Below are 25,708 nucleotides of genomic sequence, written 5' to 3' on the forward strand. Positions count from 1 at the left end.
TGTGTCATTTGTTGTGAAAGAATTCTTACCTTGTGAGTAGAGTATTTCAGCCTAAAAATATAAAAAAATTCTTTCAGGTATAGTGGGTATGAGTTAGAAATCTGGTCTCTGGGAGTTACCCTCTACACTCTTACGTATGGAGAAAACCCGTTTTATGATGTTGATGAAACTATCAAAGGCGACCTGACCTTCCCTTTGGTGCATTCTTATGGTGAGCCATCAAATTCATGTACTGAAGTATTTTACATATTCATGAATATAATTTTGATCGTGTTTCCCTGTTAGAAGATAACCAGAAATGTCAGTATATCAACAATGCCATTAAACCTTCTTTTATTCATTTCACTAAATATAAGTTTGGAGGTGTATTCAACCAAGTCCTGCATTTTTGTGATCAGAGAACTGCTTTGTTAACTGTTATGTTACAAGGAAGAGAAAGATTCCCATTTTCAATGTTTTGTATTCTTATTTCCACTACATACGGGAGACTTTTTTCCCTTCTACAGCAGCATGGAAATGGTCAACTTATACTTGAAAAGCCCTAACAATTCATAGTTTCATCCATAGACCAAAATGAGACATGCCAACTGGGAGGGGCTTATAAGGTCACCATGTTGATAGCAACTGTTTCAGTTGCATCATTAAATCCATACCACTGTAGCTTTACGTTAATGTTCCCATGGCCGATCATCACTGGTCTCATTAAGGCTGAATCATTATTCATTTATGGATGAATTCATAGACTCTCATAATTAGTTACCCATGGTTTTGTAAGGATACTAGAAATTAGGAAAAATTGCAGAAAAATGTTGAAAGGTGAAACATATAAATCTTGGTGTTAATACGTAAAATAATGTGTAACTGATTTATTTTTCTTGTATACTGTCCGTCCAATGAGCATGAGAGAGATTCTTTAGAGAAAATCTGGGTTAGGACCTTCCAGTTACCAATCAGCTTTTTCCACACTTTGCTAAGCACATAACCATGGTATAAGCAGATTTCTTATCATGGACAACTTTGGTTATTCACAAATCATTCTAGTGATGAATACTATCAACCTACCCTTTCCCAGTCACTAACAGCACAGAATTCTCCGGAATTTCATACTGTAGAGATTTCTGCTGCCAGATGGTTCTTTTCCATCCATTTTCTTTAGTTGTTAAACTATATTAGCTATTCATTAGAGATTGGTGTACAGTATACCATCAACCCTTCATGTTCAGGCATGTTCTAGGGAAGCCATCGTCCTTATCTTCCACACTGGATCCATACGCTGACTTACCTGAGAAAAACTCTTCATCCTCATCCAATCCAGAGTATTTCGCTATGTCAAGTGCTTGGAAGATGGTTGTGGTTAACTCGTCACCAGTGTACCAGTCTATCATGACTACAATTTAACCTGTTTCCCTTTGGTTCAGATGTGCAGGGCCTCTGCATTGAAGCTCTTTTCCCCATTGCTGCAACATAATTTGTTCTTTTGATCTTGTTTCTGTGAACTTTTGCTCTTGGTAGTAAGGAACAAGGGCTGACACCTTCCATTAAGGCCAGTGAATCCTCAAGTGCGTTGAGTGTGTATTTTTGCAAGAAATTATTTAAGCGTTATTTACACTTTTCAGCTTTAATTTCCCATATGGAGGGGAAGCAGACTTATCACATATGGGCACATCATAACTGGAAACTGAATATGATGATTTCAGTGCCTTAAAAAGTATCCAGTTTTCCTCATCCTTCATCAAAAATTTCAGTGGAGTCATCTTTCTTATTCTTCATAAAAGAGGCCACATAATTCAAACCACTAAATGCATGAATGCCAGACAAAGGATCTCGGGTTGCACTGTCAGTAGAATTAACCAAGTGATTTATGCTGATGAGACATCACATGTTGTTCTTACCGAGGTCTATGTCTAACGAGGCACTGACATCTACTTCCCTCTCAGCCATCATAATGTAGGCTGCTGGTTGATTCTCACTGATATGATATAGTTACTTGACTGTCCAGGTACTGTATCATCCTCGTATGATTCCAGGGCAGATACTATGGTTGAGGATGTCCTGTTCACAGTGACACAGAAACACTCTTTTTTCCAAGACAAGGTACCCATAGTAACTGCCCGGCAAATCATTATAGCTGTCCTTGCACCAGTCATGGGCTAGGAGCTGATAGATTGCTGGCTCCAGGGATTTTTTTCAGGAGAGACAGACTCCAGCGTGCCTCTGAATCACTGCTAAAATTCATTTCTGCTTTTAGGTTAGGTTAGGTTATGTCCGAAAGTTTTACTCTAACCTCTCCTCCTTTGCTTAGGTATGCTGTCATCCTTATGGATCACACTAATGCGGAGAGTAGAAATGTAGGTTTTGAAAACTGGAAAACCTTTTCCTCTCACTTGGCATTCTGTGAGCTTTTATTCCCCCCCCCCCTTTTTTTTTTTTACTCTGCCCTACCTTCCCTTTTAACTTTTTAAAAAACTCTGTCTGCTTCACTTGTGACTGGCTTGAGGTTGAAGCCCCTGATTTGCGAATTCTGAGCTGCTTGCAGCATGCTGGATGGTTTGATGAGATGATGTCTGTGGCAATCTCTGATTGGCCAAAGGCTGGCATGAGATGAACTAGCTGGAAATACCGAGGGTTGGAAGAATTTAAACCTGCTTCTCCTAAGGATATCTTAAGGAATCTCTCCCATGTTCGCAAAGAAAACTTTTCAGTTTTCAAAAGCTTAGATTTTTCATTTTCAATAGAAAGTCAGGTTAACTCTTAAGGAGAATGTTGTATTTGTAAGATTTTTCAGGCTCATGCCTTGAATACTGATCATTCATATCCTAACAGACTTGTGCTCCCTCCTAACGGGTATGCTTCAGAAGGATGTCAAAGCTCGCATGACCCTGGAAGAAGTGGAGGTTCATCCTTGGACACAGCTGGAGTGTAACATAGAGGAATACGTATTCCATGAGATTGTCAGATGTTGTGAGTAGTTGTAATGTGGTTTTAAGATAGAATTATTCAGAGTGCAAAGTGGGAGAAAAATAAGCATACATGGAAATTCATGTTGACAAATTGAGAATGGGCTGAGGATGTGTGTGTTTAAGTGATATAAGAGAATGTATGACTTGATTCACCCTATGAAACTGTTGGTGGAGTAATTGATATATATTATTTTTTTAGGAAGGGTCGCAGGAGATAAAGTACACAACACCCGGTCGCAGGAGATAAAGTACACAACACCCAACAGGCATCAGAACTGGACTACTTCAAACAACCATATAATCATTAACCTTTACCTTATCCTTCCTGCCTCAGGATCTCCTTCAGTTGAGCTCCTGCTGCATTCATAGATCTGTCCACATCCACTGGGTAGGATCATAGGACAAAGAATATGGTGATGCCATGCATATGACTACACACACACACACTTCCATGCACAGAGACAAGCTTTGGCAGTTTATCACTCAAGCTGTGTTATCCGCGAACAGAAACTGACTCATCTCACGTCCCCCCATCCCCAGCATACTGTTGACCTACCACTCTCTGACCAATCCCACCTACAAACAGCTTAAACAGCCATGAAGACAACACATTTGACATAGACTCAACTTATGGAACCATTCACCTTCCTCCCTTTCTTCTAATGCATAAAAGTCCCATTCTTTCTCTAAATATATTTCACACAAAGTCACCAGCTTTAAAGGCACATTGCTCCTATCCAATCTGATGCTCTGTTCATGCCATGATCCAAGCAGTCACCACTCTACCTTTCAACATAAATAGTATACTCAATTAGCTTTACCTTTGTAATTTGAGCATTAACTTTTGTCACCTTGCTTATGTATAATGGCAGTATACAGGCATTCCACAGTCATCAGGCACCTCACCTTGAGCCATGCATACACTAAAAATTCTAACTACCCAGTGAACAACAGTCATCCTCTTTCTTATAAAATTCAAGTGTAGTTCCATCCACTCCAGCCATTTTGCCACACTTCACCTTACTCAAGACAAAGCTTTCACGACTTCCACTCTTCTCACCAAATGTTTGCCAAGACTCTCCCCCCACACTACACATTTGCCACCCTACAATACAAATTCAGCACCCCTTCAAAATACTACCCCCATCTCTTTCCTGCCTATTACAACTTCCTCATCTGCCTTCTTTTTCATCCCTTACACCTTCCGCCTTTGACCTCCTCCTGGTTACTCATTTTTTCCCAGCAGGTGTTGTTCACACACCTTTCTTCTCCCTCTCACCAGCAACCTCCTAATCCCACCACTCATTACCCTTTTCCAAATGCCACACACTTCACCCACACATGCAAGCAATGCTTCCCTAAATGCCTTCCGTTCCTCCTCCGCTTCCCTAGTTATACTTACTCAGTCGTACTTCGTGCCCTACTTACTCAATCAGGGGTTATATATGACTAATGAATTCATTATTTGCCTTTGGAAGGATGTATCATTGTCTAAGGATGGAGGGGATTCCAATGTAATTGAAGACCTTTCTACCCTAAAGGAGACCACCTTACCATACCTCTGCAGAGGCTCCATTACAGGTGACTGCAGGGTTACATAAATAACTGGTACTATGTACGTAGATCATAGTGAAGAAGCCAAGAGAATGTTTTAGTGTCGTAACAAGATAGGAATAGAAAGAGGTAGTGAATGGGGATAAATACAGAGGATGTTTTGCAAGTCGAGTAATATATGAATGGACTTCAGTCACAGAAATAATATGAGTGTTGTTTTAGTCTGACTAGTACCTGTATAAGCATTTATTTAATTGTTTGATAACCCAACAGCATATGATGAACGCCATCCCAAGAAATACATCTCAGACTACAGTGAAAGTGATACCTCCATATCCACTGTATCTCATAGTTTTGAATATGAGAACACTTCGCATTCAACTAGACGGTGTCTGTCCTTAACACCACAGGGTAGCAAGAACGATAATGATAATGTGTAAGTACCCAGTGATAATGTCATTTTGTCAGTACATCATTGTTGATACAATAGGCTCTTTCTTCCATTTCATCTTTGATAAATTGAAAAACAAGAAAGCAGGGTTCTAGCTCTCCATTTTCACCCCTTTACTCATTTTCACCCCATTACTCATGGAATACAGGGTAAAAAATTTTCTCTCCTACCCTGGGAATAAATAAATGTATCACTATGGTTAAGTATAATCTTTTTTCATACTTGGTCACTATTTCCCACATTGGTAAGGAAGTGATAGGCACAAACAAAGAAGGGCTGCAGTCGCCCACAGCCATTCTATGGCTGTCATGTGTAATGCACTGAAACCATAAATCTTGCCATGGCTTCCCCCCCAGCTTCTTCAGCTTAGATTGTACGATTTGATAAACTGGGGTTGACGTGCTGTCAGTGGACTGAACCAGGGTACATGAAATGTCTGAGGTAAACCTTGGAGAGGTCAGTGGTTTCAGTGCACGACACATAACAGCTAGAGACTGAATGTGAACCAATGTGGCCTTTGTTGTGTCTATTTTCCTGGCACTACCTTGCTGAAGCAGGGGGTAGTGATGCTGTTCCCTGTGGGGAGGGGTAGTGCCAGGAATGGATTAAGACAGGCAAGTATGAATATGTACATGTGTATGTATTCCTATGAGTCCACGGGAAAAATCACTCGTTTACCAAATGGCGTCCTAGCTACATTTCTTCCATTGTATATCAACTGATTTATATTTCTTTCTTGTGTCTCCCCTAATGATGTGATTATTACACGAAAATGCACTTGGGAACTTATCGTGTTTCATTTTCCCTGTGGACTCATAGGAATATACTTGCTCACGCCCAAATTGTGATCCTTTCCAAACTGTGTATATATGTATATGTCTGTATATATTGATATGTATATATGTGTGTATGGGTATTTATGTATGTTTATGAGTGGATGGGCCATTCTTCGTCTGTTCCCTGCTGCTACCTCTCTGACATGGGAAACAGCGATTACGTATGTTATAATATAATAAACCTATTATGTTTCAGAGTTCAGTCCTGGAACTTTTCCCATTCTCACTTTCTTTTATAAATTCCCTGGTAGTATCCTTTCTGCATGCACACATAGAGGTGTTTACGGACTCCACCTTCAAGTGATAACCATGAGTGATTACCAATACTTTTTTCATCCTTTTAGCTGCTTTTCTATTTAAGGCATGTTCTTAAAGACAAATTTTGTTCCAAACTGGAGCCTATAACAGAAAAGAGAAAGAAAATCCAATCGTTTCTTATGAAATCAAATGTGGGAAAAGTTGCTCCACATACTAGCACTAATGGTCGACTGCATGTTCAAATCTTCATCGTTGTTAAGAAAAAAGCATTGCTCTTATGTTACTACCATTAATCACCTGCCCTTTCATTCTTGCTACGATCTTTAATAATTTTTGTGATTCTTCCTCATTCTTGGATATAATGATTACTTAATGCAAACAAGTAGCACCTGCTACTCTCAATGGCCAGATCAATGACGTGAATTCTTCAGCAACTGTTGTAAATGTTAATGTTGGGTCTTTGACACATGACATACACAACATCTACACAGGAAGAACTTCACTTCTTTGTTTAGGTGATGCTGGGGGGGGGATTTTATTTATCTATATATCTTGATGCCTGTTCCCTCCAGGAACTCCCATCAAGGGGATGGCTACAGCAGATGAGTGTCCACCTATCCCTGTCCTTAAATGTCTCTGTCAAATACAAGGAAGGATTTAATGTAGTGATTCCTTTTTTATTCTTCATCAAAGGCGGATGCAACGATCGGCCACGTCCTTAAGTTCTTCCTGCATAACACTGGAGAATTCTGGGGAAGAGGAGTTGTTCTATGATCAGTCCGCATCATTTGAATCTTCAAGGACTTCCACATCACAATCAATGTCCTCCGTGAGGTGAATATGCCAAATGAGTAGTAGTATGCAGTCATTTCTTTCTATGTGTTATGTACTGTGCCACAAATTGAAAGATAGACTAAGCATTACTTTATCACAGAATTTCAGTTGCCACAGAACCCTTGTTTTATGAAAATTTTTGCATCTTGAATAAAGATTATGTCTCCTTCGTGACCTTTTCTGTGAGGACTGGGACATGTAGATGCCTGCATTACGTGCATTCAGAATTACAGAAATTGTTAATCACTTCCAGTAAATTCATGATACCAAGAGTAAATTTATCCTTATGATAATTTAAACAATATTTTAGATTTTTTAAACAAATGTGTGTGTGGGAAGGGACAGTTACACCCCCCCTTTTTTTAAGATCACATTTGCTGGCACATGCACGTATGTAGATGACACAGGTGGCAGGATTGACTTTAAATCTGCCAGTGCATCAGTTATGGTCTGCTTCTGCATCTAGTGCTTGTTTTCCAATATTTTTTCACTCTCTGCAGTGTACTTCCAGTCTCGATGTATGCAAAAGAGGCCAATAGTTCTAGTGCAAGTAGTACCGCATATACACAAGTAATGGCATTCCTAAGTAACTGTCAGCCTAAGACTTGGCAAAACTATCCTTCATATATTGTTTCTCAGAGGCCCAAGAATATGGAGGTGACTGAGAGAGATGCTTATTAATCAAATGATAAAACTCAGACACAAAAAGAGGAAACCAGTGACAAATTATATCATTTGAAACATTTACATACAATATATTTTGGGCCCATAGCCAGTGTATGGGCCTGATGCTGAAATACACATCTGCATTACTGATATGAATGAAAATCATGGATGTTGCCCCTAAACACTAATCTAAGAACATGGAAAGTGTGTAGCTTACAGGCTAAGTCTTCTCTCTGTACAGGAGAACAGTTAGACATACTACAGTCCTGTTATCCTGAAGAGAAAAACTTTTCATTTTCAAAACATTTTTTATTTTAATCTTTCAGATCACTGCACTGTGCAAAACTTTATCATGAATTTTGTTTTAAAAAATCACTAGAGTTTTGCTTTCGACTTAAGCTAGCACTAAAGATTTAATGAACACCTGGTGTCTTTGATCATACGGAACGTTTGTTTTTTCCACAGAAGTACAATAACAGTTGATTCGTCCTCGTTTTCGTGCTGTTCTCCATCTTCAGACTCTACTAGTAGCAGCGATTCTTCAACCCAGCTAGAATCCACACCAACATCTACCTCAGGTAAAAACATTCTTATTACCTGCTGTTTTCCGTTCTTTTTTATAATTGCAGTTTGACATAGGTTAGTACCATATTAATGGAAATTTCATATTTTCATATCTTTAACAGACTGATACAGAATGCAAAAGTGGGTAGAATTAGTCTGTGGTTCAGAGCATATAATCACTTTCCTATAACGGATTTACTGGGCGTTCCATGGTTATGGTTAACGTCATTGGCTTGCATTAGTGGCTGTGGAGTGAGTGCCAGGGCATCGTCCCCCCAGTGGTGTAAAAAATGTGTGATTGTGTAAATTTATATTTTTGCGCTTGACCCATGGCCTGTGGCACAGTGGTCAGGGACACCTTGAGGCTGCTTTGCACATGAGATTAGGTAGAATTGGGCTCTGTTGGTTTGGGGTGATGGATGCTGGGTGCATTCCATAGCTGGGGATTGGAAGCTCCCTTCTTTCCGTACGTACTTGGTTGGCACTCCTCTTCCTGTGACCGCCATTGTATAGCAGGGCCAGTACACCTGCACGAGGTTACACTGCATCTGAAAAGTCACTTTTGGGACTACAGTCCTATCACAGAACTTTTCATCACAAAGGAATCCACCATTTCCCTGCTACTAGAAGTAATGCAGCCTTAGAGCTGAAAGAACTTCTGGAAAGAGGTCCTGGTAACACCAGAACCCTTCTGGATGCTACATTGCTCACTTGGGAAATAGTGTATATACGAACGAAAAACGTAGTAGTAGTATATATCGATCTGTCTGTATATATGTATATATTTTCATGCATGCTTTGCGTGCTTGTCTGCCATCTCCCACATTAGCCAGGTAGTGCCAGGGACAGACAAAAAAAAGGCAGCATTTGCTCACAACTGCTCTTTAGCAGCCATGTGCCCCCTATGCATATCCAGGCCCAACAGATCTTTCCATGAGTTTCACAGGCCATGATTCAGTCCACTGACAGTACATTGCTCCCTTTATACGACATTATTCTTATATATTTTTCCACTCCATCCTTCCATCTCAAGTTTGGTCTTCCTCTTCGGCCCCCCCAACCCATACTACTGACACACTCACATACACAAATAGATATATAGATTGATAATATACTACTACTACTACAACTACTAACTCCCCAGGAGCCCCTTCTATTTTTCTGAGGCTCCTTCAGCATTCAGAAAGCCAACCATGTCCACTGGTGGGGTCCATAAGAGTCTTCTTTATTGTAGTTGCATTGTATGCATGAAGGGTCGTCAGATATGGTAAGATGGCGTTTGTAGTGTTTTTAGGAATGGCTGATGTCCTGAGAGTAAATGGAAAGTCTGACGTGTTTGGTGAGAGTTGCTTTTGACGAGTCTATTTGGGTAATTGAAGCTCTGTTTTGTGAGCGCTACATTTGATGGAGTTGAGGGATCTGTGAGTAGACATAACTGAGATGTGAGGCAGGGGTAAGCTTTTTATTTCTACTTATGGTTGGTGATTAGTTATGGAGTGGTTTGAGTGGGAGACGTCTAGTACTGTTGCATAGAACTGAGTGCCAAGCATGTTGAGATGGGATTGTATCAAAAATATCTGTTGCATTGGGTTAGTGTTAAATGTTTTAGGTACCTAAGGAGCCAGTGATCGTTCTCAGTGCTCAGTCTTGTATGGTTCATTGTTTTGTTTACTTGCAAGCAAATGTGGCGTAGTTTAGGATGGACCACATGAATTGTAAGTAGACGACACAAAAGGATTCTTTTTCTCGTCCCAGTTTGGTGCCAGTTAGTGTTCTGCGGGCATTTAGTTTGTGTGTATTGCTTTTGTGTGTTTATGTTTTTGTAATGGGAAGAATGTGTCATGTGTGCATCACATCTGATGGTGTTTTGTATGAATATACTGCACATTATATATATTTCTTTCTTTTCTTTCATACTATTCGCCATCTCCCGCATTAGCGAGGTTGCGTTAAGAACAGAGGACTGGACCTTTGAGGGAATATCCTCACCTGGCCCCTTCTCTGTCCCTTCTTTTGGAAAACTAAAAAAACCAAGAGGGGAGGATTTCCGGCCCCCCGCTCCCTTCCATTTTAGTTGCCTTCTATGACACACAGGGAATACGTGGGAAGTATTCTTTCTCCCCTATCCCCAGGGATAATTATATCCTCTGTTCTTAACGCTACCTTGCTAACGCGGGAAATGGCGAATAGTATGAAAGAAAGAAAGAATTTATGTATATATACTGCTCATAGCTAACATAAGGTATAATGCATTGTACAGAATAAATCAAAAACTTTTTAGGGTAGTGCATTCTACTGTATCATTTAAAATTACCCCAAAAACATCATTTAATATACACTCTTGAAGAATGATATATTAATACTCTCAGGGTATCAGGCTGGGCAACTCTCCCATCCATTTTGGGCTGGGTTTTGTAGCACTTCACATAGCGCCACGTGTTAATGTCTTTTTTGATCAAATTTGTTCTTATTGCGATTAAATGTGCCATATTTTCACCAAAAATGATCAAGGAGAATTTATCTAAATTTTGTTTTAAACAAATATTTAAGAAAAAATTGATATTTCTATATGGAACTATGTTGCTGATATAAAACTTTATGAGCATTACGTAATTTACAGAAAACACAACCATTCAGTTGTACTCTCATGATTTCATTTGAATCTCAGAGTAAGTAAAGGTACGGGGATAAATCATTGGGAAACAGGTTTGCTCAGCCTCTTTTCACTGCTTCTTGTAATGAAAATTTATGGCCTTCACAGCATGAAGAGCTGAATGCATACACTTTTGAAGGTCTGTGCTCGCAGTTAAGATGCTCTAGGGTTATCAGCCATTGTTCTTATAGTCACTGGTGTGTAAACAGTTTCCACAAAGTAACACTGAGGTAACTGTGCTATAACCGCATTAAAAACAACTGCACAAACACACTTTTAAGCTACATTTATGGAGGCAGTATACAGAAATTTAAGAAACTCCACGATAGAGAATGCTTAAGCGATGGGGCCTCACAAATGCAACTCTCTTTCCGTATAAAACAAATGGGTTATTACATTCATAAGGAACCAGTTTTCTGGGTGGACTGAGATTAAGTTGGAGAGAAGTACCAGGCGTACGTACAGAGGACCAGACACCAGTGACGCGAATGATGTATGAAAGCCAGCAATACTCCGTAAAGCTAACATGAAACTTGCATACAATACTTCACATGCCAAACAGTGTTTGAAAAACCCTCGAGGGTGAATTTATTGTCATGCTCAAGTCTTCATGTAGACCCTGAGAGAGTTAATATCCTATTCATTAAATGCTATGCCTGACAACCATATCTTATTCAGCCACACACCCATCTGGTTTGTTACACTGTAAATAATGGAGACCTTTTGTGACGAGGTGTTACTTGCATGTGCTCTTGTTAAAGAAATACACCTTTACATCACGTGACCAATAGTACCCAATTACAGTAGTGGTTCAATATGCAGTTTTACAGTGAATTAGTACCCCCTTTTATAGTCTTTAGGCAAACACCCATTTTTTTTCTGATTATCTCATTTATCATTAGACTAGACTTAGAATTCTATCCCTTAGTATTTTTGATGCCACAAATGATATATAAAAAAAGAAAAGAAGCTCAGCTGAACTCTCTAAATCTTACATTTACAAAGATTTCAAGGAAATCTTTAATAAATCAGTTTCCCCCATCTCCATATACATTTGGCAGGGTGGTGCCGGGAATAGATGAAGGCCAGCAACTATGAATATGTACATTTGTATATATGTATATGTGTATGCATATGTATTTGTATGTATATGTGTATATGTGCATTTATGGGCCATTCTTCATCTGTTTCCTGGCACTACCTCGCTGATGCGGGAAATGGTGATCAAGTATCTCCATATACACTACATCACCTATCTTGAAGCCCAAAAGACTCCCATTTTGCCACAGTAAGATTTAGAAAGTAAAACGTTAGTGGCTTTTACAATCGGGATGCTTAATCACCAATTAAATTTGTTTGCCTATTTATGAAGCAATGCAGGTAAAAATTGTCCAAGAAATTGATAAAATTTATAATGAAGTATTTCAATTCAGTTATGACTTTACAGACAGGTTAAGTCTTGTTCGATTAATTTTGATATTTTAACTTCATTAATTTGAGTTTAGGTTTGCATCATTATTGCCACTTATTTGGTGATTAAAGATTTTCATAGTTGTCTAGAAACCTGCAAATGAACCCTTTATTTTCTCAAATGTAGGAGATCTGTAGCAGAGCCTGCGTGCCAGTCTAGAAAGGTATGTACTAGGTGCTTTGAGTTACGGCATGTGCATGGGCTCACGGTTAGAAGTGAGTATTTCAAGATTTGTTTTCATAAGCCAGAATTCCTACCAAAGTTTTAAAAAGATAGTCTTGTAATTTCCAAAAGCACTTCTATTTTGCATAATTCACCAAAATCTGTTATTTGAGCTTTTATTGGATAAATTCTAATATTAAGTCATTGAATATAACTTGGAATGCATTATATTTATGCTAACCATATTAATTTTAATAAAATAATTCACCACTTCTACCAGTATGAAAGTCTGGATTGCTAAGGGGAGTGGGGAACATTTACCTTGTATGAGAGTGGAGAATAGGAAACTGTCGTCAGAGTTGCAATTCAACCCAAGGGAGCATGGAATTCCTGCACTTTTACCAGCCTTCAGAAGGCTTGGGATGGGGACTTTACTCCATCATGTATCATTAACTTGCTTCCCGATTGAGTGGGGAACATAAGCATGCACCTTTTGTATTAATAAATTTTGGAGAACTAGGATCCCCCAGCCCAAAGGATGGGAAAGAGCAGGGACACCCAGATCCTTAAAGGTAAAATCTGGTGTATTCTACTTTGTATATGTAATCAGTTAGGGCTTGTGCCAATAGGTTTTAAGTAATTTTTATTCATTTATCATACTTGATCGTCATTTCCTGCATCAGCAAGGTAGCACCAGGAAACTGACGAGGAATAGCCCATCCACTCACATACCCATATATATACATAAATGCCCATACATATCTATATGTGTATATCAACATATAAACATGCAAGGACATATACCTACACATGCACAGACATATACATACAAGTACGTATTCATACTTGCTTGCCTTCATCCATTCCTGGTGCTACCCCGCCCTACAGCGAGGTAGTGCCAGGAAAACAGACAAAAAGGTCACATTCGTTCACACTCAGTCTCTAGCTGTCGTGTAATGCACCAAAACCACAGCTCCCTTTCCACATCCAGGCCCCACAACTTTCCATGGTTTACCCCAGACATTTCACATGCCCTGGTTCAATCCGTTGACAGCACGTTGATCTCAGAATACCACATTGTTCCAATTCAATCTATTCCTTGCATGCCTCTCATCCTCCTGTATGTTCAGGCCCCATTCACTCAAAATCTTTTTCAATCCATCCTTTCATTTCCAGTTTGGTCTCCCACTTCTCCTTGTTCCCTCCACCTTTGACACATATATCCTCACAACCATATAGTATTGTTGGATCTACTTTTCCTTCAAACATACCCATTTTTGTTATCCAAGATAACGTTCTGTCCTTCCACACATTCTTCATCACTCTCAGAACCTTCACCCCCTCCTTGACCCTGTGTGACTCAATTCTGCTTCCATGGTTCCATCTGCAGCAAAGTCCACTCCCAGATATCTAAAACACTTTCTCCTTTCACACACTATTCCAAACTTGAGCAAGTAATGAAAGGGTAAGGTTCAGAGAGCAGAAGAGGGTGTGTTGAAATGGTTTGGTCACATGGAGAGAATGAGTGAGGAAAGATTGACCAAGAGGATATATGTGTCAGAGGTGGGGGGAACGAGAAGTGGGAGACCAAATTGGAGGTGGAAAGATGGAGTGAAAAAGATTTTGAGTGATCGGGGCCTGAACATGCAGATGGGTGAAAGGCTTGCATGAGAAGGAGTGAATTGGAACAGTGTAGTATAAAGTGGTTGACATCCTGACAGTGGACTGAGCCAGGGCATGTGAAGTGGCCAGGTTTAATAATGGAAACATCTGTAGGGCCTGGATGTGAATAGGGGGCTTTAGTTTCGATGCATTACTCATGACAGCTAGAGAATGAATGAGCAAGTGTGGTCTTTATTCTATTTGTTCCTGGCAATGCCTTGCTAATGCAAGAAACAGCAGTCAAGAAGTATGAAATATATATATTTGTCGCTGTCTCCCACGTTAGTGAGTTAGCGCAAGGAAACAGATGAAAGAATGGCCCAACCCACCCACATACAAATGTATATACATACACACCCACACACGCAAATATACATACCTATACATCTCAGCGTATATATATATATATATATATATATATATATAATATATATATATATATATATAATATATATATATCTTGTTTTCCATTTTAGAAAGTTAAAAAATACAAGGAGGGGAGGATTTCTGGCTCCCCGCTCCCGTCCCCTCTAGTCGCCTTCTACGACACGCGAGGAATGCGTGGGAAGTATTCTTTCACCCCTATCCCCAGGGATAATATATATATATATATATATATATATATATATATATATATATTTATTATTTTTTTTTTTTTTTTTTATATACTTTGTCGCTGTCTCCCGCGTTTGCGAGGTAGCGCAAGGAAACAGACGGAAGAAATGGCCCACCCCCCCCCCCATACACATGTATCATACAACGTCCACACACGCAAATATACATACCTACACAGCTTTCCATGGTTTACCCCAGACGCTTCACATGCCTTGCTTCAATCCACTGACAGCACGTCAACCCCTGTATACCACATGACTCCAATTCACTCTATTTCCTTGCCCTCCTTTCACCCTCCTGCATGTTCAGGCCCCGATCACACAAAATCTTTTTCACTCCATCTTTCCACCTCCAATTTGGTCTCCCTCTTCTCCTCGTTCCCTCCACCTCCGCAACACATATATCCTCTTGGTCAATCTCTACTCATACATTTCTCCATGTCCCAAACCATTTCAAAACACCCTCTTCTGCTCTCTCAACCACAGCTCTTTTATATTTCAAACATCTACTATTTAACCTACTTTAGCTTAAATCGATCAAACCACTCAATCACACATATGTCCTCAAACATCTCATTCCAAACATTCATCCTCCTGCGCACATTTCTCATCCATAGCCCACGTCGCAACCATACAGCATTGTTGCAATCCACTATTCCTCAAACTACCCCTTTTGCTTTCCAGATAAAATGTTTCTCACTTCCCCACATTTTTCAAGGTCCAAAATTTTCGCAACCGCCCCACCTATGATCACTTCCGCTTCCATGGTCCACGAGCTGAAGATCCACTCCAGATATCTATAACATCACTTCCTCGTTTTTCATTCAAACTACTCCACAATTGACTTTACCCTCACCCTACTGTACCTAATAACCTTGCTCTTATTCACATTTACTCTAACTTTCTTCTTCCACACACTTTACCAAACTCAGTCACCAGCTTCTGCAGTTTCTCACATGAATCAGCCACCAGCGCTGTATCATCAGCGAAACAACAATTGATCACTTCCCAAGCTCTCTCATCCCAACAGACTTCATACTTGCCCCTCTTTCCAGACTCTTGTCATTTACCTCCTTAACAACCCCATCCATAAACAAATTAAACAACCATGGAGACATCACACACCCCTGCCGCAAACCTACATTTCACTGAGAACCAATCACTTTCCTCTCTTCCTACACGTACACATGCCTTACATCCTCGATAAAAACTTTTCACTGCTTCTAACAACTTGCCTCCCACACCATATATTCTTAATACCTTCCACAGAGCATCTCTATCAACTCTATCATATGCCTTCTCCAGATCCATAAATGCTACATACAAATCCATTTGCTTTTCTAAGTATTTCTCACATACATTCTTCAAAGCAAACACCTGATCCACACATCCTCTACCACTTCTGAAACCACACTGCTCTTCCCCAATCTGATGCTCTGTACATGCCTTCACCCTCTCAATCAATACCCTCCCATATAATTTACCAGGAATACTCAACAAACTTATACCTCTGTAATTTGAGCACTCACTCTTATCCCCTTTGCCTTTGTACAATGGCACTATGCAGCATTCCGCCAATCCTCAGGCACCTCACCATGAGTCATACATACATTAAATAACCTTACCAACCAGTCAACAATACAGTCACCCCCTTTTTTAATAAATTCCATCTGCAATACCATCCAAACCTGCTGCCTTGCCCGGCTTTCATCTTCCGCAAAGCTTTTACTACCTCTTCTCTGTTTACCAAATTCATTTTATATATCTACTTAACACTACATATATTTTTTTTTAATACTTTGTCGCTGTCTCCCGCGTTTGCGAGGTAGCGCAAGGAAACAGACGGAAGAAATGGCCCAACCCCCCCCCCCCCCCCCCCCCCCCCCCCACCTGCACATGTATATACATACGTCCACACATGCAAATATACATACCTACCCAGCTTTCCATGGTTTACCCCAGACGCTTCACATGCCTTGATTCAATCCACTGACAGCACGTCAACCCCGGTATACCACATCGCTCCAATTCACTCTATTCCTTGCCCTCCTTTCACCCTCCTGCATGTTCAGGCCCCGATCACACAAAATCTTTTTCACTCCATCTTTCCACCTCCAATTTGGTCTCCCTCTTCTCCTTGCTCCCTCCACCTCCGACACACACACACATATATATATATATATATATATATATATATATATATATATATATACATACATACATACACATACATACGCACATATACACACACACACATATACATATATATACATATGAAAAATGTAAGAAATAATTTAGAAAACTGAAACTTCTAGCTTGAAATGAAATGAAAAAATGAATGTCACATAATGGTTCAACCTCTGGCTATGGAAAAGGGAAATGTATAATTTATTTACACAAACGTCAATAGTAGTTCTCATCAATTTAACCACTGTATCAATAAGCTTCAATGTCTAAGCTACATTTTTTCCAATTTCACTATTTTCTTGTCAAAGTACCATGTATGAAAACTATCACTCCAGTAACACAACTGTAAACATTTACTTCCCCTTTATGGATGGGGTTGTTAGGGAGGTGAATGCAAGAGTTTTGGAAAGAGGGGCAAGTATGAAGTCTGTTGGGGATGAGAGAGCTTGGGAAGTGAGTCAGTTGTTGTTCGCTGATGATACAGCGCTGGTGGCTGATTCATGTGAGAAACTGCAGAAGCTGGTGACTGAGTACCTAATACCTACTGTACCTAATAACCTTGCTCTTATTCACATTTACTCTTAACTTTCTTCTTTCACACACTTTACCAAACTCAGTCACCAGCTTCTGCAGTTTCTCACATGAATCAGCCACCAGCGCTGTATCATCAGCAAACAACAACTGATTCACTTCCCAAGCTCTCTCATCCACAACAGACTGCATACTTGCCCCTCTTTCCAAATCTCTTTGTATTCACCTCCCTAACAACCCCATCCATAAACAAATTAAACAACCATGGAGACATCACACACCCCTGCCGCAAACCTATGTTCACTGAGAACTAATTACTTTCCTCTCTTCCTACACGTACACATGCCTTACATCCTCGATAAAGACTTTTCACTGCTTCTAACAACTTGCCTCCCACACCATATATTCTTAAGACCTTCCACAGAGCATCTCTATCTACTCTATCATATGCCTTCTCCAGATCCATAAATGCTACATACAAATCCATTTGCTTTTCTAAGTATTTCTCACATACATTCTTCAAAGCAAACACCTGATCCACACATCCTCTACCACTTCTGAAACCACACTGCTCTTCCCCAATCTGATGCTCTGTACATGCCTTCACCCTCTCAATCAATACCCTCCCATATAATTTACCAGGAATACTCAACAAACTTATACCTCTGTAATTTGAGCACTCACTCTTATCCCCTTTGCCTTTGTACAATGGCACTATGCATGCATTCCGCCAATCCTCAGGCACCTCACCATGAGTCACCATACATTAAATAACCTTACCAACCAGTCAACAATACAGTCACCCCCTTTTTTAATAAATTCCATTGCAATACCATCCAAACCTGCTGCCTTGCTGGCTTTCATCATCTGCAAAGCTTTTACTACCTCTTCTCTGTTTACCAAATTATTTTCTCTAACCCTCTCACTTTGCACACCACCTCGACCAAAACACCCTACATCTGCCACTCTATCATCAAACACATTCAACAAATCTTCAAAATACTCACTCCATCTCCTTCTCACATCACCACTACTTGTTATCACCTCCCCATTAGCCCCCTTCACTGAAGTTCCCATTGATTCCCTTGTCTTACGCACTTTATTTACCTCCTTCCAAAACATCTTTTTATTCTCCCAAAAATTTAATGATACTCTCTCACCCCAACTCTCATTTGCCCTCTTTTTCACCTCTTGCACCTTTCTCTTGACCTCCTGTCTCTTTCTTTTATACATCTCCCACACATTTGCATTATATTATACATTATACATTTTTATGTATATTTATTAATGATTTTTCTTTCCCCCAGTTACCTATTATGACAACTTGAGTAGCAGTGACACCCTCTCAGGTCGAAGTTCTGAGGGCAGTCTCAGCCTGTCATCAGCTTTGGCCAAGTACTGTAGATTTGAGAATCTGGGTGATATGACAGACTCTGAATACGAGAATACAATAGATTGTACAATCAGCTGTGAGGAAGATGATCAGAAAGGTGATGGAAAGTTTGAGAATGGAAAACAATATGATAACTTTGTCCCTGAAAATGCCAAAACGTGTGCATGTTCTGACAGTGAAAGCATGAGTGAAGTTGTAGATACCGACCGTGTATTTGAAAAGGAAAATGAAGATACTGAGAAGAAAAAAGGATCTAGTAGTTCAGGTTTGAACAACTCTGAAGAAAGCAATGATGATAACTGTGAGAAGCAGAATACGATATATGACCTCAAAGAAAAATATGAAGTTGAACACCTACAAGTGAAACAATCACACGACATGGAAAACTGGAAATTTGTGGATTCAGATGACTCGGTATGCCACAGCAACGAAATGGCTCAAGCAGGGTTAGAATCATATAAATGCTTCTGGGACGAGAGTTCCCTGGAGTTCGACTTGAAATTTTTGAATACAGAATTACCAGAATATGATGATTTGCTTTGGTGTGATTGTAATGGTGCTGATGATGTACAGTTAGCCTTGTCTGATTCATGTAACTCAATATGGGATGAAATACAAGTAGATAGTCCATAATTCTGGAACAAATATAGAAAAACCCTCAGGTATTTAATTATGCATTAGTCGGACTCATTCCTTACCTTATTACGAGAGGCAGTTACATTGATAAACTCTTAATTGCATTGTTAACAAGGGCTTGTAAAGAATCATGCAATCAGCTTTTATGCCCTTGGCCCGTTTGTTGATGTAAGTAGGATTTAGATACATGCATAATCTTCATTGCATTGCATATAGATCTGGAGATAAGTTCAGATGGAAACGTAGTGATTATCCCACAAGATTACTTATTCCAATTTTTTTCTTCGTCCTCTGTAGCCACTGCAAGTTTAAGAATCTGCACAAAAACTGAGCCATATAATACTGATTATTATGATTTGCATTTGACTTTTCACGAGCACAGTACTGGTAGTTTTGAGATTCCTTATGGTGTACATATATCGAGATGCATGATTCCTTCTTGGATATCATCATCAGTTGGATAGATATTTAGTGTCTTCAAGTCTTTGTTTCATTTTGTATTATATTTCCTATTCTCTATTATTCATTAATTCAAATGGTTACTGCTAGGCGAACCAGTTGCTTTGTAATGGTTACTTCTTATGTAAATATTGTGTAAAACACAAATTCTAAGATATTCAGGGAATCGTGTATGAAACGTTATAGTGTGATCATTGAGTACTTGGTTTCTTCTCACATGTAAAATTTGAGGCTCAAGCAAAAGATTTTCACGCTGTATTGTCTTCTGACCAAGCTTCATTATATTTTTCTAATGTTAGATATGTTTCAGGCATGGATATGTTGATGCTAGAGGGTTGTGTTGAAATTTTCTTATGGTGCTAACGCATACTGTATATTATTTATGGATGTTCTAGGCTTTTTGTGTTTTATGTTCACTCACCCTGTTTGGCTAACAGAGGGCCCAGGTTCACTCATATCACACGCGGGGAAAGCTTTAAATTTTATTTGCAGCGTACAGTTAAAGGCCAACATGTTTTACTCGGAAAGTATCCAGCTTCACTCATTACCAAGTGGCTTAGTGATACATTAAGCATCACGTATTTTCTAGGATGAAGGGAAAAAAAGAAGACAATGCACAATGTTATGTCTTTTAAACACGTCCTGAAAATACAGTGCAGAGCTTGTTCACGGCTCATATTTAAAGCAATAAAGGTATGTATCATTCATCCATTCACAGAGGTAGTATGGTACTTCTCCAAAGTATAAACAGAATGATGTCATGTGTCCGCCATGATTTTATGGTGAATATGTTTCGCTGGTATTTGATGCAGCTTACAGTGATGATGAGTTTAAAAAGATATGGAGTCAGTTTGGATTGATATGACCATATTAAGTCGAGGTTTCTTTTATTCGATTTTGAAAACCATTTGGATGTTGTGGCTTCAGTACGTAGACTATAACATTTAAGTTTTTGTATTTTTTTTCTTTGAGTGACCATCCCATTTTATAGAAATATTCTTTTATGCATTTGGAAAATACAATTAGTTTTGAATGGTTCAGCATCAGTATTTTCAAATCACCCAGATATTTTTATGTTTTGTGAAAGATTTAGCAAAACAGGAAATCCTGAATGGAAACGATTGGTTGCTGAACTTAGTCTGTCTGTCTCTATCCAAAACCTGCCTCCTTTTGCGTGAGGCACATCAGATGCATGAAGCCTCAGCTTATTCATTCCTGTCCTGAACCTAAGTATAGTGTGCCAAAGACAACAGAGTTTTCCAAATTGCTAAGAGTGTTTCACGATTATTTACAGTGCAAAGTTGCGTCATCGGGTGCAATACATCTCGAACTCTGTACAATAAATATAACACTTACTGATACAGCTAATATGAAATCATTTTCATTTCTAAGAATCTCAGTACTTTTCTTATTTTATGTAAAATCTTCCAGCTTCCCATGAAGAATTAGTCATAGTCAGCATTTCCCTAATGACATCAGAGAAATTAACATGTAACTATAGTGCCAGTCAAGGAAGTCTACGTAAATTGTACTGCCAACATTAGAGCTCCACCAACTGCATTTCGCATCCAGCACTAAAGAAAAGAATTTTCTTATTTTGAATGAGCAGATGTCCGGAAAAAAAAAAATGCTATGCCTTATTAGCTGTAATTAAATTTTGTATTGTGGTTATTAAATTTCTGATAGTGCAAGTGTGCAAACTTTTAGACATCGCTCCAAGAAGGCAGTCATGAAATATATATCTTGGTGCCTTAACCATGGATGCTCTTTGAAGAGTTAAAGAACCACATTTTCTTCCATTCATGCTTCTTTCCTTTGGCAACGTTCATACTGCAGCATTGCATGCACAGTAATCTGCCCAAGGTTCTCGGACTCTATGCTGTCCTTGCGTTTCTGACGTTCCTTGCCTTGTGACATTTTTGATGGTTTCTTCTTGCCTCAAGTCCTCATGTCTCCTTACTAAAACAGTGATCACCATTGGTGTATATAATACCTGAAGCAACTCTCGTTATTCTCATCCACTTAAATTTCTAAGTGCTGGGGTTGTGTGCTTCACATAATATGATAACCATTTCAGTGCACATTGGTTTTCAAAAAGTGCTCTCAGCATTGTCATGACAACTTTAATAAAAGAAGTGCAGGTGTTTTGAAGCCAGAATGGTTAGAGGAAAATTCCACATGCACAGCCCCATTGTGATGACAGAACACATCCAGTTTTCGTGTAATGCACCTTAGTCCTTTGTTTTACTGTTAATATACACATTAGATGAACTTAAAAGATCTGATGGTTATCATATTTTGGGTTACAATGCACCAAACTAATCCACGACATTTTTTCCTAATGTACAAAAGATGTATAAATATTTTTCTTACGTCACAAAACAAATCCCAGAATTATGGTTATGCTGTAATTTCATTGTATCTGCATTTTACAACTTGCTGATTTTTGCAGTTTACATCAATGATTTGATATTCTAGAATGAATTATCTAGAAACGGAATATAATAATATAAAATCTTGTTGTTCAGCTAACCTAATCCATTAAATATCCCACTGAGAACCCTTGAGAGTTGCAGATGGTTAAGAAATTTATAATACAAAGGACAAGTGTAGTATGCATAAGAACAAACAAAACTGGCATTTTGTACATGGGGATTGTACCAGCAGAACTTTTTGCCATTGTTCCAGAGTTATGGACATTTTAAATTCCACCATCACAGCTGTTTCACTGCCTACATTTTTTTTTAGGTTATTCTCCTCTAAGCTCAAGAAGCTCTGTGAATTTGTCAAGCAGAAAATCTGGTCTTTTATTTGTGGCTATTGCTCACGACTGTTGATGCTTTGCCACATTTGAGGATACTGTTTTTCATTGGTTTGCGGGATTACTGTTGAAATGAAGAACTTAACCTTTGTAGCAGCCGGCAAAATATTGTACTTTATCAGTAAAATTTCCCACCAGGGAACACAGACTGAGCTTATTTGACTGTACGACATATACACCAGTCAAATGTTATAGTTAGAAATGTAAGAGATGGATATGTGTTGTAGGAAGTCGAGGCCTTTTGTATTCCGTAGTAAGTAGTGGCCACAGGTTTTGTGAAATTCAAAATATAATTTTTCAATATTCTTGCTACTAAGATATGTATTCTTCATTTCCTGTCTACTGAACAAGGTAAATCTTTCGTACACTTTCATAGTTATGTACTATAATCTCCCCCTCACATTCAGTAAGTAAACAAAATGTACAGTATGTACATAAAATCATCTTTTAAAATGGAAATCTGGTATTTTTGCTTCTTTTTTTTTTGTCTCTAAGTCTGTGTTCAGAGTTTGTAATAATGATTAGGAGAACGTAAAAAAAAAAAGAAAATTTATCAGTACAAATCATTGGCATGCACACTGATGGATACAGTTCACATCTAATTGTCCTAGGTTCGTCATGAGAAGCCTTATGAGCAAGTGAGCACCACATGGATTCGCTATGTGATCAGTATGTTTGTGATGTACACTAAAAACTAAAGGAAGCATTTTGATTAAACTTCTTTTAACCAAGTTGAAGAACCTTTACGGTCTGCTATATATTAAGTACAAGACGAAGTGTTTTGCCAATAAAGTGGAAGAGAATAATTATGTTACAAAAAGATTTGGGTCCATTTATTTTTATCATACTCTTATAGAATTATGGATAAATATCACCGTCTCCAAACCAAATGATTAATACTCATTTCTAAGTGTTAAGTAGAACAGCCAAATATGAAGAAAATCTCTATTTTACTCTGGGGAATGCTAGTCAGTGATGCCTTATAACAAATAATGTGTCAGACAATTCATAGTACAGCACTTTGTTGTGGTCCTAAGTATGATCGTAGTGGCCATTCGCCTAACACTCATGTATATTATGCTAAGTTATGGTACTTAAAGGTTTTAACATTGATAGTTAATGGTACAAAATATGCAATTGTGATAACCATGCTGCTAAATATTGTATTTTATTTTATGGTTCTTTTTCCAAGGTTTATTATAAATGGTGAGGTCCATCCTCATTTCTGTCTTAAGAATATTTTATTGTAAGGTTCTGCTTAAGAGTTATTTTCACTTGAATGATTATTTGGGTATATTAGTATTAGAGTACGAAACAATTAATATATCTGTATACTTATACACACATAGTGTTGTCATGTTAGGACTGACAACTACCGATATACCAAATATTACTATTTCAGTCTGGAACACAGCAATCGACATCTGTGATCATGTGATGCTGGCGGCAATTCCAGGTTTTGTCATAATTCTTGGAGGAGGACCACTTCCCATTACGACATGAGCCTTTTTTCACGAATTATGCAATGAATGTGTTGCTGGCTCACGCATATACTCAAATATGATTGTCACATTAAAAGGAAAACAAAATATGGTAGTTTTTCTTTTTTCCTCCCAATGTTGTTAAAGTTCACGGGTTGAACGGTAAAAGGCAAACCTGTAAATATCCTTAACTGTACTGGATGAAGAGGGAGTTTTACCCCGATGGGACACCATCTTTTGAGCATTATCTTCAAACAACTTCTTGAGTATATATACACTTTCTGCATACTGACTTGTGCATCGGCACACGTTTTTTTTTTTTTAAAGTTATCAGAAAGTGTATCTACAACTGGATTTTTGTTTGTCTGCATGCATGTATATACAGGTGAGAAGGTGCATCTGCTTACCCCATCCACACAAAAAAAAAATATACTCTCTCCCTCTTTCTCTCAAACAATTACATCGGAGAAATTGGTAATATAATTATGTTTTGCAGACTGCAAAACATAGTTAGGTAACCAAATTATTTAAGATGTTACAGTTCAGAAATTACAAGGAAAATTAAAGACACTAAATGTAAGATGACAGAAATATCAGGAGTGCCATCACACACTGATAAAACATGCATACCCACAGGAAACTTAGAAATAAAAATTGTTTGAAAAATTAAAAGATCGAGAATTGCCTTACAAATAAATATAAATACTGCAGTAAATGGCATTGAGTAGAACATGATAAATGCTCCACAATTACATACACAAGATGACCATTAAAACAATAATGTGAACGAGAGGTGCATTTAACGTTAGTGGGATCGGATATGCTGTCAATGGACTGAACCAGGGTATGTGAAATGTGCGGGGTAAACCATGGAAAGGTGTATGGTACCTGGATGTGGACAGGGAGCTGTGGTTTCGGGGCACTACACATGACAGCTAGAGAATGAGTGTGAGCAGATGTGACCTTTCTTCATCTGTTTCCTGGCACTAACTCACTGATACGGGAAACAGCAGTCAAGTACCCATAATAATCAGAAAATAAATATATTTTTTTCATACTTGATCGGTTCCCACACTAGCAAGGTATAGCCAAGAGGGACAAAGAAAGACACTTACACATATATATACATATATACACATTTATTTATTTATTTATTTTGCTTTGTCGCTGTCTCCCGTGTTAGCGAGGTAGCGCAAGGAAACAGACGAAAGAATGGCCCAACCCCCCCACATACACATGTATATACATACATGTCCACACACGCAAATATACATACCTATACATCTCAACGTATACATATATATACACACACAGACATATACATATATACACATGTACATAATTCATACTGTCTGCCTTTATTCATTCCCATCACCACCCCGCACACATGAAATAACAACACCCTCCCCCCTCATGTGCATGAGGTAGTGCTAGGAAATGACAATAAAGGCCACATTCGTTCACACTGTCTCTAGCTGTCATGTAATAATGCACTGAAACCACAGCTCCCTTTCC

The 25,708-nt window shown here is 38.7% G+C and overlaps 1 protein-coding gene and 1 long non-coding RNA gene across 2 annotated transcripts in view; one reads left to right on the forward strand and one right to left on the reverse strand.

The window, feature by feature from the left end:
* Pask (PAS kinase) overlaps positions 1–24,301 on the forward strand; it is a 134,838-nt gene extending 110,537 nt beyond the window's left edge. Inside the window, 6 exon segments of the mRNA XM_071688117.1 lie at positions 78–211; positions 2,824–2,961; positions 4,788–4,950; positions 6,753–6,893; positions 8,025–8,137; positions 18,711–24,301. Coding sequence (XP_071544218.1) covers positions 78–211; positions 2,824–2,961; positions 4,788–4,950; positions 6,753–6,893; positions 8,025–8,137; positions 18,711–19,429 — 1,408 coding nt within the window. The 3' untranslated portion in view covers positions 19,430–24,301.
* The window catches only part of LOC139762882 (uncharacterized), a 67,736-nt gene that overhangs the window by 5,536 nt on the left and 36,492 nt on the right, over positions 1–25,708 (reverse strand). The gene's annotated exons all lie outside the window — the stretch shown is intronic.

Source organism: Panulirus ornatus, chromosome 45 (assembly GCF_036320965.1).
Source record: "Panulirus ornatus isolate Po-2019 chromosome 45, ASM3632096v1, whole genome shotgun sequence".
Classification (NCBI taxonomy): Eukaryota; Metazoa; Arthropoda; class Malacostraca; order Decapoda; family Palinuridae; genus Panulirus; species Panulirus ornatus.